General features: G+C 29.9%; 1 protein-coding gene across 47 annotated transcripts in view; it reads left to right on the forward strand.

Moving 5' to 3' along the window:
• The window catches only part of Rims1 (regulating synaptic membrane exocytosis 1), a 440,790-nt gene that overhangs the window by 269,245 nt on the left and 152,941 nt on the right, over positions 1 to 18,604 (forward strand). For all 47 annotated transcript variants that reach the window (XM_048805631.1, XM_048805635.1, XM_048805636.1 and 44 more), the window contains 4 exons: positions 9,052 to 9,119; positions 9,919 to 10,029; positions 12,291 to 12,390; positions 16,519 to 16,642. In XM_048805631.1, the coding sequence (XP_048661588.1) occupies positions 9,052 to 9,119; positions 9,919 to 10,029; positions 12,291 to 12,390; positions 16,519 to 16,642 (403 nt within the window). The remainder of the gene's footprint in view (positions 1 to 9,051; positions 9,120 to 9,918; positions 10,030 to 12,290; positions 12,391 to 16,518; positions 16,643 to 18,604) is intronic.

An 18,604-nucleotide genomic window follows, 5' to 3' on the forward strand; every position in this document is an offset into this window, starting at 1 on the left:
GCTCTGGTTTTAAGACATCTGTTCATAGTACTAAAAATGTTTACTAATATAAACTCACTTTTATACTTTTTATGCCTTAATAATATAAATAAAGGTAATAAGCGGTAGCAATACCTTATAAGTACTTACATTTTGTCTTCTATAACCTTACAGTTCATCTTCATTATCATTTCAATATTATTATATCACAAACCATGATCATGTTTGATCTCCATATATTTCATTTCCATGACTTTGGGATGCAGAGGCAGGTGCAAATTGATTTGGCATTCAGAATATTATTTCAAATTAATACTGTTTTGCTAAAGTTGCCTGGATCTGGATAAAGACTAGCATTTTTTCATATTCAGAGATACTTCTTCTAGAATGCGTTCTCATAATGTCTTTGAGGCAAATATGCCTGGCACTACAATTTCTTAAACCTGTGGTTAACATCCAGTCCCCAAACAATGAAAACAAATAAACCCCAATTTTTTCCACAGGGTTTCCTGGCTGGTTATTCCGAGGCTTTGCACGTGACAACCTGTTCTCCCACGTGAATGGAATACTCAGTGTCAATGTGGAAGCCTGGTCAGTTGGAAAGTTGCAGTAAAATATTTCCCTCCTGTGTACATCACTTCCCAAATTCTTATTCATGAAGAGTCATTGTGTTGGAAAAAAAAGTTTCCCTAAGATTGTCAGTTCTGTGATTTGTAATCCAAGGCACCTTACTATTCTGTACTTAAATTCTGGGGAATAAATCTCTTAGTCATTGGGCCTCAGGCCATAATTACACATGAAATTTATTCTTTTCTATTATGTGTGGAAAAGTTATATAATCAATGACCTTGGAGACTTTTAATCAGACAATGTTTTTTCACCATTTAATTAATGTCATGTAGTGCATTCTAGATTTTCTGAAAACTATGAACATCTTATTTTATGATCCTAAAGCACAGTTGTGTCTGCACACATATGTGTGCCAGCACCTGTATGTGCATGTATTTTGTTGTTCAAAGCTCTTGGGAATTTTAATTTACCAACTCTCTCTGGGATCCATATCAGGGCAGTGCAGAGGTAAAAGGATACTTTTGCCCATAATGGTGTTTTGGGAATGTGTTTGGACCATGAAGCTTCTTGAAATCTCAAAGATCTAAATTTATGTAAACTTATATCACTTTCAAAATAGGAAAAATTAAATTGTTGACTAATATTCATTAGCTCAAATACATTTTATTTGCAATGCCTGTTTCTGTAATGTAAACCCACAAAGTTTCCTGTGATTTCTCAAACACCCATAAAGAGTGACCCTGTTACATTTTTAAATTTACAGTGGTTGTTTTCTTAACATTCAATCCTATAATTGCTTTCATAATATTGTTATGAATAGAAACTAAAAAAAACATAAATGTCAGGACATTAGTAATCCTATACCCTATTGGAATGTAAATATTAAAAATATATTTGGCAATTTTTGAAGATATAATGTAAGCTAGTGAAATGTTATCAAGGATATCTTGATTAATCCCACCCAGATATAATTTTTTCACAGACTTTAACACTTTTATAAGATATTTAAAATTTTATTTTGTAAAGAGTTTACTTATTAGAGCTATTTAAGTATAAATTTGATCTCTAGCACTTGATTTTTTTCTAAAAAAATTTTTTAAAGAGTTTAACCTTTATTTATTTTTTGTTGTTTATTTGTTTTTATGTGGTGCTGAGGATAGAACCCAGGGCCTCACCTGTCCTAGGCGCTCTACCACTAAGCCACAACCCCAACCCTCTAGCACTTGATTTTTATATTAATCTGTATTGTATCATTCATTATGTGTTAAACTTTATTTTTAAAGTTTCATAAAGGTCACAAAACTGGCATATCTCATTTATTTGATCTCCATGCAACTTCAATGAGGAAAGTGGCATTATTCCCTTTTGTCTTATTTATTTATATAATTTTACTGGGGATTGTACCCAGGGTTGCTCTACCACTGAGCTACATCCTCAGACATTTTTACTTTTTATTTTGAGACAGGGTATTGCTAAGTTGATGGGGCTGGCCTTGAACTTGTGATTCTCCGGCTTCAGCCTCCCAAGTAACTGGGATTACAGATGTGTGACAACACAACTGTCTATTCCCCTTTTGTAAAAGAGGACAGTGTTTACAGAGATGTAGAGAGATCATAGATATTGTACCTAATAGTTTTTAGAGTCATAAGTCTCCAACTTCAAATACAATGTTCTTTAATATATAATAGCTTCTAAGAAATAGCAATTATAAACATAAGATATAGTGTTAATAGAGAAATTAAGACAGATTCTGTGGCAATTCAAGGTTTTTAATTGTGGAGGAAAAATGAATCTTTGTTATGTTTGTATGCCAATAAAATTGAAAGAAGTGCTTCTTGGCATAATAATTAGAAATAATATTTCTTACATATTTTTATACTCTAATGAAATTTTGGATTTCTGTGGGTATTTTATAGTTTATAAAGCAATTTCACATTCATAATCTCACTCTATTCTTGAAAAGAACAATAGCATAATATTGTAGGTATCTCCGGAGTTGAGGGATTATCTGAATGACACAGTTCAGTTGGAGTTTGGATTCAGAATTCCATATAACTGCTTTGTAGAATGTTATGGTGGTAGTTTAGCATCCCAAAAATTAGCTCTCAAATTCACCAAATACATATAATCAGGAAAGTGCCACATCTGTCAAAGATGTTAATTAAATTCTTCTTTCCTGGACCAGCAACTGTGCCTTTTTTCCTGTGCTCTAAAATTATAAAACAGAGATAGCACCATGGACATTCAAGTAAATATTTAATCATTCTCTAGAGGTTGTTCAGCTCTGGGGACTCTTTTGAGTACAAATAATTTCTGAATACAAACATTTTGTCATTTTATTAATGTAATAAATAGTACATGATATATTTATTTGAATCAATTTAATAAATAAATGTTTTGATTTAATTGAATCATCAAATTTACATAATTCATATACCAAACAGAAATAATGATGTTGTGGGTTTTGTTGATAAAAATACAGCACTACTAAGCAAGGAATTTTAAAAGTAAAATTTCCTTTTTTGAAAAACCATTTTATGGGCTGGGGTTGTGGCTCAGAGTTAGGGCAATCACCTTGCATTCGTGAGAAACTGGATTTGATCCTTAGTACTACATTAAAAAAAAGAAAATAAAGATATTGTGTCCACCTATAACTAATAAATAAATATTTTTATAAACCACTTTATTTATGTATAATTGGTATACAAAAACATCTGTAATATGCAACTTAAGGAGTTTGGATATATATCCATGAAATCATCACTACAATGTATTCCATAAATATGTCTATCATCTGCTATCACTGTAGTCTTTACTTATTATCAATACTTTATTTTTGTCATAAGAACACTTAGTACCTACCCTTTTAGCAAAATTTTAAGTATGTAATACAGTATCATTAACTGCAGATATTAAACTCTTATAGATTACTAGAAGTTATTTATCTTATGTAACTGAAAACTTATACCCTTTGACATTATATCTCCATATCTCTCTCCTCCAAGCCATGAAATCATTCTTTGTAAGTTTGACTTTGATAGATTCCTCTGTAGATGTTATGATGCAATATCTGTCTTTCTATGTCTGTCTTGTTTCACTTTGCTTAAAGTCTTTTGGGGTTCTCCCATTTTGTTTCAAATGGCAAGATTTGGTTCTTTTTAAAGGGTAATATTTTCATGTGTATGTGTACTACCTTTTCTTTATTCATTCACCCTGTCAGTGGGCATTTAGGATTTTTCCACATCTAGATTATAGTGACCAGTATTTCAGTGAATATGGGAGTGCAGATATTTCTTTTGGATTCTGATTTCAGTTTCTACCCAGCAATAGTGTTGCTAGATCATACAATAGTTCTATTTTTTTAAAATTTTCGAGTAACCTTCATACTGTTTTCTATAGTGATATTATTAATTGATGTTCCCATTAACAGTATTCAAAGTTTCCAGTTTCTCCACATCTTCACCAATACTTACCTCCTTTTTTCTTATTATAAGTATTCTAACAGGTGATAGAAATTTTGATTTGTGTTTCTCTGATGATTAGTGATATTCACCTTTAGTGTTGAGCATAGCTGTCATGTAAAGTGAAATTTCTAACATAAATTTAGAGAACAAATGCTCTAATGAATCCTTAATGGCTGCAGATAATGCAATTCTTCCAAGGAAGGACTCTTTTTTTAAAAAATTGCATTTTAAATTGTTAAAGAGGTTGAGCTTGAGTCAGGCAAATCTCTGTTACCTAATTGTATACAGTGTTTTGCCCTCAAATATGTTTAGGGAGTGAAAGTTGGCATGGACTTTCAATGATATTACCATAAAAATATTTAAGGACTAATATGTTTAGTATACTAGGAACTTAGAATGACAGTCAATCATGAGAGATAATAATTTAATAATGAAAGACAATGTACTGATTTTGCAATGATATTCATAGCATTTACTTGTGAATATGCTTTTAATATTTCATAGATTGACTAATGCTTAAATTTAACTTTATCTCTTCCCATTTCATTTTAATGCTTAGAAATCAAGTACTGTAAGATAATATTTGTTTCTTTCCTCTGTTAACTCAAGTGAAAATTAGACTTTATGGAACTTTGCTATGAGTAAATTATTGGTGATTTATTCCAAAGTTAACTCTGCTATTGTAGATTACGAGGACACTTTCCTTTTGCAGTCATGGAAGTATTTTAATCAGACTTTTAAGAAATGAGGACATCATTTCATGTGATATTTTCATATATTAATCCAGAGTTAAGATTTTAACTCATTTCTTAGTTTAATTCATGTCTGTGAAATTACTGTTACTGAAATAAATGTTCTTGTCAATTATTCAGATTAATTTACATACACATACTTATTGCAATATAGATAAATGTTATTTAATCACATCTGCTGGCCATGGGACTTGGTGTTGAAAATACCTGATCAAACTTCAAAACCTAAGATAACTTTTTATGCATTACATGCAAACATTCAATAACCATATTTTCGTTCTGTATTTTTATTTTTGTATGTACTGTTCTATATTAAAGTTAGTGTAGTATTCATCTAATTGTACTTAATCCCAACACATATCCTTTGATAAAGGACTAAAAAATAAGTAAAAGGAAAAATTTTTAATAGGTTTAGGAAATAAATGGTAAGTGTAGTTCTGATTTTTGGTCTGTAAAATATACTTTCTTTTTTTTTTTTTTAATGACAACAACCCATTTTTTGTAGGAAGAACAATTTATTTTTAGATGACCAGGAACTCAATTATGGTTATAAATTAGGAATTAGATGGGTTACTGAATGAATATTAGAATAGATATGCATTCTGGTTTTTATCATTATAATGATGTTAAAAATATGCTGCATATTTCTTCTGGAGACGGGCCAGAAGATTGACTTTTCTAATACTTTAAGCGGTGTGCTAATTTGGTATAGTAACTTTTCCTTTGCTATATGTACATTAAGTATATGCTTCACTTGAGAAAGTATATATGTCAGGTAAATTTTTAAGTATTTAATATGTGAAATTAGAGTCATGGTTTGCATACAGTTTTAACATATATGTTCCACCAAGCACCTGTGTTGTTTGGAAGATATTTTGGTTCAGTTGGTCATATTGAAATTCACTGTGCTTTGACACAAGATACCAAAACATATAAATTTTAAATCATAAAGATCCATGTTTATGCATTGTTAAACAGTCTAATCATAGTGACCTGGGTTTAGGAAAAAATAGTTCTCTTTACAGAACACTTGTGTGCATTAGCTGACAAGTGATTTATTTTACTTTTGCATTGAAATAGATTTGTGCATTGAAAATGCATTGAAATTTGTGGAATGAAAGATCTATGCTAACCAGATTTAATTAGCCTGCTTTTTATATAGGGGCTGGGAGCAAAACTGTTTTAAAATTCCTCACAAAAATAAGCTCAAAATTATAATGCTTCTTTGAACATGGCTAATTATAAAATTGAACTATTTCAGTAGACACAACCTACTTAGATGCTTCCTGATTCTGGAATAATGATAATAGCAAATTAGTTTCTTTAGAATTATATTGAATATTAGAGCCAAGATGTTTTTGTATTGATTCCATAAGCAAATACCATGAATTTATCATTTTGAAGTTATGCCAACTAGAAGTCAATATCATTAATCATCTATTAGAAAAATAATCAAGGAAATGGTTTGTATTAATGAAATATTTGATTATGAATATTTTAGGAGAAAGTTTTGTTATGTGCTGCTTATACCATTAATAATAGGAAAATGTAAATTGTGAAGACAAATTAGAGAAATTAAAAGTTCAGTGTCTTTCAAACAGTAATTATATGGTTAGAAGAAACAAATATAATATAAAACAACATATTTAGATTTTAGTATGTAACATTTAATTTTTGTAAGATTTTTAAAACAATATTATTTAATTAGTGATAAAATTAATAAAAATATAACAATATTAAGAGGTATAAATTGTATACTAAAAATTGAACTTTATTTTTTAAAATTTTTTTAATTTATTTTAATTAGTTACACATAACAGTACAATGACCTTGACATATCAGATGGGATATAATTTGAATCAGATGGGATATATTTGAATCAGATGGGATATAATTTCTCATTTTTCTGAGTGTACAGGTTGCAGAATCATATTGGTCATGCAGTCATATATATACACACAGTAATAATAATGTCTATTTTATTCTACTATTCTTCCTATCCCCCCAACCCTCCCCTCCCCTCCCATCACTTCTCTCTACCAATCTAAGGTAACGCTATTCTTTTTTTTTTTCTTGTCTCACATTGAACTTTATACATTTACATTTGTTAGCAATATTTAATTGATGTTTACACTATTATATATGGCCAAAATAGGCAAAAAATAAATAAATAGCTGCAAACTCTGTAGCATTCATATTACAGAATAGTGTAAGTTCTAGTGCTGGATACAGATTAGAATCTCCTGGCAAACTGTATAGATACTTGTATGTAGATATACTCATATGTCTGTCCCTCCCTCCTTCCTTCCCTCCCTCCTTTCCTTCCTTCCTTCCTTTCTTCCTTCCTTTCTTCCTTCCTTCCTTCCTTCTAACCAATTTGATGAGACTCTTCATTCAAGGTGATTCCCCTGAAAAGCTCATAGATGATAATAGTATCTGTGCTTTCATAATAAGGTGTGCAAAATAGCATGGCTGAATTTTACCAGAAACATCAGCTTTTGGTTCTTTGCCTATGAAGAACACTTTTTACACAGCAAATATTTGTTTGTATATATTTAGTACAATGTGAATAAAACAGAGCTGAATCACCATATAAGGCATGGGGGCATGATCCCGAGAAGTGTAGTTTTTAAAGCTTAAGAAAAATTATTGAGGAATATGATGAACTATTGTTTGCTTGAAAAAAATAGGGTGATTTTTGTTATTATTTTAGCTTCAAAGACTTCTTAAAGCACCTTTCAATTTCATTAGTATTTTTTTTCTTCAGCGAAATTGAATCACCTTCCCACCAACGTCTCAGTGGCTCAATTACTTTATCACTGTTTAGAAATGAATCAGCATTTAAGATATCATCAGGCCTTTTTACTAAGTATGTGAAATTTTAGGGAGAAACTTGTTCAAATTGCAATAATTACCCTTTGAACAGTAATATTTGTATTCATAGAATTTCAGTTTTAACACTGTAGTTTTTTTGAGATGAACTAACGAAAAAACTACTTTAAGAATAATTGCATTAAGTTTTACAAGCAGCAAATAAATACCAAGGAGAAAAATCTTCCTTTTGCATCTTCCTTACATTCCATTAACTGAAGTGGTCCAGTAAAAGTACTCTCTGATATTAAGCCATGTATACATATTAAGGATGTGAATTTGAGAAAGATACAGATTCCATATGAAATAATTTTTAATAGAATAATTTTTAGTGCAATTTCAAATGCTAACCCCTGCATAGAGTATACTACTATTATTCACATGAATATTGGGTGTAATATTTTAGTATTTAGTATATATAACATTTACCTTCAGCCTTTCTAAGATTTATAAAAGGAAAAGAAAAGCAACTACTAATAAATTGAAGAGTATGGATTTTTTTTTGCCTGTAGATTTTATACACCTAAAAAATGTATTTCCTTTTGCATGGTGTACCTTTCATTGCCTATCATCTATGAAAAATTATTTACTTATGGCCTGTAGAGTCTTGTTAAGTCATATTTCCCCAAGTTAGCTAGCTTTGTATCTCAGTGTCAGCTGACTTACTGGTTTCTTTGGAGACCCATGGAAAGAAAAATTTTATTGAATTAATCTGATACTTAAAATATAAAAGTTCATTTATTCCCCTGATTTCCTAATACATGTTCTCATATAGGTGGCCCACTTTTTTATTGCCTTTTGTTTCATTCAAATATTGAAAACATGGCCTCTTAATTTTTCTCTCAAATGCTTACTTTGTGGTTTTATTAAAATTGGTGGGTACTGTGTCATTTGCATTCTTTTACAGTTTTTCTTGACATTTAATAATAACTAATAAGCATATGTCATATTTTTCAGTATATGAGGAAAGGTAGGGATAAGAGAATTATTTTTTGAAAAATATGTTATAGTTCAGAAGTGTAGAATGGGAGACAAATTTTAATACTTTCAGTTCAATAAATATAATTTTAAGCATCACCACTAGATGGCAGGATGTGACTTGGAATGGAAAGTTTTGAGTGTTGGAAAAGCACATTAACCCTGTTCTTTCCTGTATGTTTATGTGTCAATGTTACTAGGCTTATTTGGGGGCAGTGGGGGTGGGGGGAAGGAGTAGCCCTTCTATTTCAGGAAGTATGTTTGTAGAACATATTTATTCCAGTGACTCAAGTCCCAACTTTTCACAACACATGTATCATTATGGGATGTGTAAACTCAAGATTACAATATTCTTAACACTTTATAGATTGAAGAGGTAATACTTAGCATTCTCCACTTTAACACTATCACACTTTTGTTTTTTACCTGCTGTGCAGGTGACTTGGATTATTACTGGTTGGATCCTGCCACGTGGCACAGCCGGGAAACATCACCTATTAGTTCGGTAAGTTTTCTGGTAATTGAGTGTTTGCAATTCAAGGACTATTTATACTTTGTCCATGGTCTCATATATACTGGTGAAAATGAGTCCTGCACCATTATATGTTCTATGATAGCAAATGTTAATTTCATTTGGCATTGCAGTTTTGAAGAAAAAATTAGTTGACACTGAATAATTATAGCAAATTGTAAATTAAGTAAAAAAAAATTAAATCATGACTACCACCATATATCTTCCTTTAGCAACAGTACATTATAGAGTATTAGTTGTTTACCCTTGTGATCCTATGGCTGCCTGAGAGCTAAGCTCACTGCTCTTGCTTATCATCTCAACAGAGGACAATATTATATCACTAATCCTAAAAAAAAAAAAAAATCAAAATTCAAAGTATAGTTTCTACCAAACATGTAGAAACTTTTGCACCATTGTGAAGTTAAATTTATAAGATGAACCATTGTAATGATTTAAGAATGGACACTGTATATGATTAAGGATAGTATCAGCATTAATAACAAAAAACAATTTTCTTCATTTAAGCAGACATATTTTAAAATAAATTAATTGCCTTTAAATTTCGATTAAGAGGTATATTTAGTTGCTAAGTACTTGCAGAATCATTGAGTATAAGTGTCTTTTGTAAATAAAAAGTAAGTCTAAATGAAAAATATTGTAAGCCAAGGATGAAGTCCGTAAGAATAAAGAATTCCCTCTAGGGTATCTTTTAACTGAGGAAATCACATCATGGTAACATGTGTCTATAGAAAAAAAAAGTTGTTTACTTTTTAAATTCTGCATTTGACAGCATCCTGTAACGTGGCAGCCATCCAAAGAGGGGGACCGATTAATTGGACGTGTTATTCTTAACAAAAGAACAACCATGCCCAAAGAATCGGGTGCATTACTGGGTCTGAAAGTAAGTATGTTGGTTTAGAATATTTCTTAAAGGGTGAATTACAGTACAGACTGCAATCAGCAAAATTTCTGACAATGATTTTTTTATTTTTTTATTTTTTTTGTATTGAGAATTGGACTTAGTTTTGCCTCACTAATGAGCTATATCCTCAATCCTTTTAATTTTTATTTTGAGACAAGGTCTCAATAAGTTGCTCAGGGTCTTGCTAAGTTGCTGAGGCTGGCCTCAAACTTGTGATCCCCTTGCCTCAGCCTCCCAAGTAGCTGGGATTACAGGCAAGCATCACTATGCCCAGCATAGCTTGTCTTATGTGTAATAGTTTTCCTAGGTTAGTAGTTTTAATCATTTTTGTTAATATAATACAAATGTATTAAAAATGCAATAGAGCATAGGAAAACTATTTGTCTCTGGTTTTTAAGGATAAATTTTACATTAAAAAGATTTTAATGGAAGGCAGTAAACTTAGATAAAATGTGGACCATTATTATATGTTAAGTAGCAATATAAAACTTCAACAAGGAAATTATTTTCTAATAATAGTAATATTTATGATAATACTAAAAGAAGAAAATATATCTTTTAAAAATGTCCTCTATCCATGCATGGATGGTGGAAGGAGACCCTCATGGTTATACAAAATACATGTATGAAGATGTCAATTTGGTGTCAACATATCTTGTATTCAGAAATGTGATAAATTGTGGTGTAAAGGTGTATTAAGAATTGTAAGGCAAAAATAATAATAATCATAATAAGAGAGCTCATGTAAAAAAATAAATAAAACAATTAAAAAGTCCTCTAACAGATATAAGAATCTGATAGATTACAAAAGATTATTGTTTTCTAGAAAAGTCTATGCACACATTTGCATAGGTATCAATCACACATATGTATTATATGTGTGCTTATGTATATGCATTATATGGTTTTGCTTTCAGTTACTTAAAGAAATAAATATTCAAAAATGTAACTTTAAAACTATTATTTGTCAAGAGGTTGTACATTAATACAACTGGCAGTGAGCTCAGTGATATAGCATTTGCCTGGCATGCATGATCCCCCAACCCTGAAAAACAAGAAAGAAAGTTCATGTACTCAAATGATATTATTAGCATTAATTTCTCTTGCTGTGAAATAATTCTGATCACCTCTATTACCTCTATTAATGGGTATGTTCATAAGAACTGTGGATCAACTTCAATCTTTGGTAATACCTACTTTTCTTATTTTCAAAATCTAATTTTAATTCACACTGAACAAACAAGCAGAAAAATGAGAAGGCTGTTTTAGCAGACACAGATGTATCAAGTGTAAAATGGTGGGTTATTAACACAACTGTGTTCTTATTTTCAAGCAACCCTTTTATATACAAGTTTCCATTAGTTGGATAAGGATTTGACATTAAGTAAAAATACTACTTAAATAGGGCTGAGGTAGTACCACTTCATAGTAAAAGTATTAGAAAAGTGATCCTCAAGGTGTATTTGTCACAAAGCAGATGAAAACTTGAATGACAAATATCTAGTAAATTTGCTAGTCAAAAAAAAAAAAGTGCACTTTTAATTGTGTATTTGAGGCCCCTGCGTTGGGAAAAATTAAACCTAGAGTTTCTCACATATATTTTAGATGTAGCAGAAAAGCCACATTAAAGTATTCAATAGTGATATAGCTCAGACTTTGAAGGTCAGGTAACCTCAAATATCTGTTTCAGATGAGAAGGTCAGCTCATGGTCAGATGCATTTAGACTGTACACTTTGCACAGTGGTAAATTACTTCCAAAATGTAGCCTGATCTTGGTACGAATTCCTAGTCTTTATGGTTGTGGGCCTACTATATTAAACCACAGATACACAAAGGAGACTGAAATCTGATTTGACAATGGGGTATTATCTTCACATAGAAATAATGATTCAAGTGGTAAGATTAAGATTTTAAAAAATCCTAAACAATGTTAAACACTTGCTGTTTGATGTAAGTCAGAGAGACGTGGCACCTGTCTTCCAAATGCATACATTATTTTTGGTGTCTTGTTATTGTTAGGTTAGTGTAAGAAATCAGTAAACAAATTTCCTTAGAATACATGGTCATCACAAATATAATGAAATATCTTCTTTTCAATATTAGTTTCTTTATTTAAAAAGATATTGTACTTCACTAATGTTCTCACACTTAATTGTAAAACATTATAAAATACTTTCTCAAATTAATAAAGTTGTATTTCATATGAATCTTAAGAACTTATAACTTTGTAATCATCCAGGTTGTTGGAGGAAAAATGACTGACTTAGGACGTCTTGGTGCTTTCATCACCAAAGTAAAGAAGGGTAGCCTGGCAGATGTAGTTGGACACCTGAGAGCAGGTAAAGCTTCTTTTTTACATTCAAACATGCTATCAATGCATGGATTGGTAGATTTCAATTTGGGATGATTTATTTACATATTACGTTTACACTACTAATTAATTTTAATGCATATATAAAGCTTTTTTTCTAATAGAGACAGGAATGTGATTTTCATAAGGAACTATACATAAGTAGCAATCTGTAGAGATTGATTAGGAATATTTTTATTTATGTAAAACACAGAGATGCAAAATGCTGAAGGATTATTTTTGTAGATGACTTTATAGTATTGTTACCAGACTTCAAGTCTAAAACAGTTTAGCTTTTTAAAACAAATTCCACCTCATTATTTACAGTAATTACTAAAACTTTTCACAGAATCCCCAAACAATTATTTAGGAACAGTGTTTTTCATAAAACATAGACATAGTCACATTTATGATGCATATTACATAATAAAATATTCTTAATTAAAATGAGACATATTGTACTCATGCAAAAGAATCACTATTTAGTATTCAGAAATATGTATTGCTCTATAACTTTAACATGGCACAATAAAATCATATAATATATTCAAATGTGCTATATATCCAGTAGCAACACTTTTAAAATATATTTTTGGTAAATTATTTTCTGCTTATTTTAGTTAAAATCACATTAACCCTCTTCTTTGACTTCAGTTCAGAGTTGATTATTAACAACCTATAATACATTGAGAACATTTCCAGCCTGTATTTTCTATCTTGATAACTTCAGAAAAATATTCTAGGAGTCTTAAAGACTTCTTGATATGATTACAGAAATCGGTTCAAAATCATTTCAAGTTTTGTTTTTTCTTTGATAGGGACCTTCTATATTAGGTATTATATAAGGAGAAAATCCAAATTGAGTTTTTTTCCATTTACTATATGACTTTGAAGATGTGTAGCAGTACCGTGTACCATTGTTTCTAATCAAAGACTAGTCATTGATTTAATAAGAAAGTAAGTCAATTAGGGATGACTATCTTAGTAAACTGAATTGTTGTACAAAACTCAAAATATACTCCAAAAAAGTATGAAAATCTGTGGTGGATAATATAACATAACTTTAACTACAGAAAACTGCATTTGTAGATCAGATTATAAGCATAATATCTTTTGATTTTGTACTTGTGTTTTAGTAGATGATTACTTGGAAGAAGTCAATTCAGGAGTTGTTCTGTATAATATACCTCTTAGTGATTAATTTCATTTATTTAACACCCATGGGCTGAGAAGTTAAAAGCTCAATTAAGATAACTATAAAACACATCAGTGTACATTTTACTTACAGCAGTTTATGTATTTGAAGCAACTAAAGCTTTTTAATAGACTTGATCATATAGTCTGACTTACATTTTAATATAGGATTGATTTTTCTTTTGTTTGCATATAAAAATTGCTGGCCTATAAAAAACGAAAACACTATTTTTTTCCATTTATTTCACCTCTGGCATTTGGAATCTTGCTATAATCTTGCCAGAACTTTCTGCAGCCCTGCTCTCCTTCAAGTTCATTCATGCACTTCATTGCTATTTGGCCTAACCATCTAAAACATAGAGGCACTGCTTATTAAGATTCTTCATGTCTCTTGGTCATTCTTTGTTCAAGTCAAAGCTTGGTGACTATCTCCTGCTAACACTTTCCACTCCCAGTTATGTCAGTCTTCCTGGCAAGCTGTTATTACCCATATATAAGATGTGATCAGTGCCTCTTGTCTACCTGATTGCTCTATTGCTCTGCTGATGAAGTCTTTTGCATTCTTCAAAACTCATCTCAAGTTGTCATAATTGAAAAGAGTCCTGATACTCACTTGAAGCAATAACTTAATCACTACTTCTCTGGTGCCACCTGTCTCTATCTCTGTTTCTTGAATGAACTGCTATCCTTGCATAAGACAAATTTTATTAAAGTTACTTGCTTACATATTATTTCTCTACCACCAAATACAAAGACAGAGAAAGGGTCAATATTCTGTTTGTACCCTCACTGTCTATATCCCTGCCTGAAAAGATTATTCATATATAAGTAATGGTAAAAAAGCCACTTTCTGGTTTAGGAGTTGTTGATTTATAAGTAAAAACTAATCACATGTATTAATTTAATTTGATATTAAAAGCTGTGCTTCCAGGTTGCTGTCTATAAACAGGAGGATTTTATAATACAGTATTTTGTAAAATATTGATTGCAACTCATTATTGGATAGCATAATTAATTTAATTGTTTATATTCATTATTTTTTAAAAAATTGAAATACATAATATTTTTAAAAATTTAAAACATAATGGGAACTATCAGGGTAAGTATTGTTCTGTAAACTACTTTCTAGCATGTAAATGTATGTGTATGTACATATGCATACATGTATACATATTATTGTTATATATGTGTACTGAGTCATGATATAAATTTCCTTTCCTTGGTCAAAAAAATTTGATAAAACTCCTGATATGCTATAATCTGTAATTATTTTTTTTCCTTTTTAAAATAATGAAGTAGATTCGTTGACTATTTGAAAAACTTTTTTTTCTAGGTAACTGCTTAGAGAAAATTATTAGAAATTATTTGAATATTGTCAATAACAATACTGTTTACCAAATCAAAACAGCACATGATGTGCTTTTTCAACATTTACTTTTTACTTTCAAGTAATCAAAACACCTGAAAGAAAAAAAATAGTTACTTTAAAAATAGTCCTAGTAAAACATTTTTTATTGTTGTAAAAAATGACCTAACCAAAAGTAAAAGATTTCATGTTTAGTCCTAGTTTTAAAATTGGTAACAATATTGATTCCTTAGTTCAGCACATGGTTACTTAGCCCCTAATATGTTCTAGATACTGAGAACAACAAAATAAGCATCCAAACATTCAGATGCCTCCACATGCCACCGAGGGCTGTAGTAGTTCAGCTGTGAAACCAGAGTTTTGAGATGAGACTAGACTCCCCTCTTTGCCAATTTCCTCTGGGTTCTTGTCTCACTAATTTTGAAGAATAAAATTTATGGATGATCATGGAAGGAAAAAGTAAACAGAGCAGGAAGGGAAGAGTAAACTGAGTAGGATTTATTTAAGCAAGAAGAGATAGAACTCCTGCCATGCTGGAGGGGGCCTGATAGCAGAAAAACTCATTTTGGTGTGGTTGAATGGGGCCCATTATCCTCACTGCTTGGTCGTTTTACTGTCTCATTCAACTCAGCCTTCTATTGTCAATTGAAGGGGTCTAGAACTATCTGGGAACTAAATATATGCTAAATATTTATGAGAATAAATCTTTGTTTCCAAATGATTTATGGTGAAAACTCTACTCAAAGTAATAACTATTCGTCATTAACTTCCATTTTTTAATGCAGCATCATACTATATTTCTTAATGAATTTTGAACTATTTAACAAACTAAGTAGTAATTTATATTTTTTATTTTTAAAAATATTTTTATATTTGTACTTTGACATTCACTATATATCATGTATATAATGTACATGTTTTGAGCATCTGGAAGTGGGTTAACTGTCATGCAAGTTTTACATCTGCTTGCTTCGTAACTTTGCCATAGCTACCTGTGTTACCCTGTGGGTGTGAATTCAAATCCTTTCATGCATTTTTATTCTGTTGTGCATCTGGTGAAGACAATGAAGTGTGATTTATAACTGAAAAATTCATGCTAACAAATGTTAATCGCTATTTTTACCAAAATAAAAGAATATTTATGCAGTTTAATAAGAATCATACATAGAGTTGCTTACATTTATTATATGGAGGGCATGCTGCTAATTATTATTTTCTAATGTTTCCAAAATAGGCTGTGCTAATTCCATCCCATAGCATGAGATTATTTTTATATTATTTCTGGTATATCTCAAAAGATAAAGGCAGTTTTATATTGTACTGTTTTCAATGACCAGTAATATTTTGGGAGAAAAAAGGAAAACATGAAAACAATAAAGGTGTTCAAAAAAACCTTTAATTCACATTATATGGCAGTCAATTTGCTTTCAAGAGCAGAGCCTAGGAAATTAAATTATTTGTATATGTTTTGCATTTCTTTGTTAAAAAAAGAGAAAAGATAAGAAAAATAAAACAGAATATATAAGGTAAAAAAATACCCTTTTTTTTAAATTCAAGGGGATGAAGTTCTAGAATGGAATGGTAAACCCCTGCCGGGAGCTACAAATGAAGAAGTTTACAACATTATTTTAGAATCAAAATCAGAACCTCAAGTTGAAATTATTGTTTCAAGGCCTATTGGGTAAGGCTAAAAAAAACTTGCTTCTTAAGTTTAGTAAATTACATGTATTAGTAGGGTTTTAAAAAGAAGTTTATACATTCATACAGTACATGTTAACATGGATAGTTTTTTCATCAATTATGGGCATACATTTTAGATTTTTAAAATTTCTCAATTTTTAAAAACTGGACTACTGAATATTTTTACTACATTTTAGAAGCTCCATAATCTAACAATTGTAATATCAAAAGTATCAATATGTATTTTTCAAAATTGAAATAAAAAGTGATTTTTTTTTTAGTAGCAGAACTTATTTTCAGAAATTCTAATTTAAGGAGTAGTATTTTCTTTAAAAGGAATTAGTAGCAAACTCATCTTGTGATATTTAAAATATTAATGATTTTATATGTCTTCATGAGATTTTTGCTATTCTACAAAGAACAAAATATTTTTTCTATATCTTTACCAATTGGGTGGTTCCCAATTAAAATCAAGGAAATATTTTGATATTTGACTTATAATAATTAATCATAGTAATCGGTATCATTTTTAAAACCTTAATTTTAAACATAATTTAATTATTTATAACAAATAGAATACTTTCTATATCTCTATATTTCCCCTATTGTTAGCTTTTTCTAGCAAAACTGCAAATTCCAGAATAAATATTCATTTTGCAAGTCTATAATTTTTAGGAAGCATTTTGTACCATCTCATCATAGTTGGCTTAATGTTTGAATGTATTCTTGGAAATAATTCTTTTTTTCCTATTCTCCAAGATATTATAGAGCCATTAATTCAGACTTTTTATGTTGGAAGACTGCTAACCTTAATTTTTGTTGTCCTCATGAATATATGTCAATGCAAAACATACAAGAAAATATAATAATCCTAATTTCAAAGGAATGAAAATGTATAATCATATACCAAAGAACATCAATATATATAAAACTCTAAAATAAAGGCAAACTTTTAACCAGTTTTAAGTCATTAGTAGACATTGAAGACCTTTGCAAAAGTACAGTTCCGTGTAGATGTTTAAAATAACTCTATGATTTATGATAGTTTTACATGACATATGTTCTATTGCTGAGGTAAATATGAGACTGGAAAAGAGGTAAGTAAATTGGAAAATGAATCAGAAGTTATATAAAAATAAAATTTAAAATCAAGCTCTGCACACATTTTCAAATACTTTCAAATATATATATAAATGGTTTAAAAGTAATAAGCAAAAATATCATTGATTATGGTGATTTAAGAAACCAACAGACAATTAAAGTAGACTGGAATACTATTTTTATTTTTCTATGAAAACTACTTAAAGCAATGATCATCTGTCTACATAGCCAAACTCTAAACTATTATGGATTATGGAAATCAAAAAAATATAGAATACAAAGATTATGTTTGAAAAAGAATCAAAGCTGGCATCAACTTTCCAGTGATTGTATTATTAGAATAATTCTAGAGATATTTTAACCATGGGGTTTAATGTAGTTCTGTTCAGCAACTATAATTAAATTCAAAATGCAAATATTTATTCATAATTTATGTACATAATGATTTCAGGAATGATTGGCACAGCTTATGAGACATTAGCCATCTTGAGGTATTGACCATTTGGGAGTCCACCAAATATAATACCCTTAAACTTTGATGCTTATAACTGATATTTAAACTCCTTTACCACATAACTTGAGAGTAGAACTGATTAAGAAGACCTGTATAAACATCATGGGAAAATTTATGTGTGAAAATGTTACTAAAGTATTTAGCATTAAATAAATTTTGATTCAAAATCACTTTAACTTTTTAATAATTTCTTCCCTGTCCTTCTTTCAATGATGAATAAAATTCAAAGTCTATACCTTGCTTTAGGGTTCTAAATTCTAATTTTGTAATTGGCTATGAGGCTGCTTTTCAAAGAAATCATACTATTTAAAAATTATTGTTTGTGAATTTTTTATAATTTACCTTTAT

This window comes from Marmota marmota, unplaced genomic scaffold (genome assembly GCF_001458135.2).
Source record: "Marmota marmota marmota unplaced genomic scaffold, marMar, whole genome shotgun sequence".
NCBI classification, from domain to species: domain Eukaryota; kingdom Metazoa; phylum Chordata; class Mammalia; order Rodentia; family Sciuridae; genus Marmota; species Marmota marmota.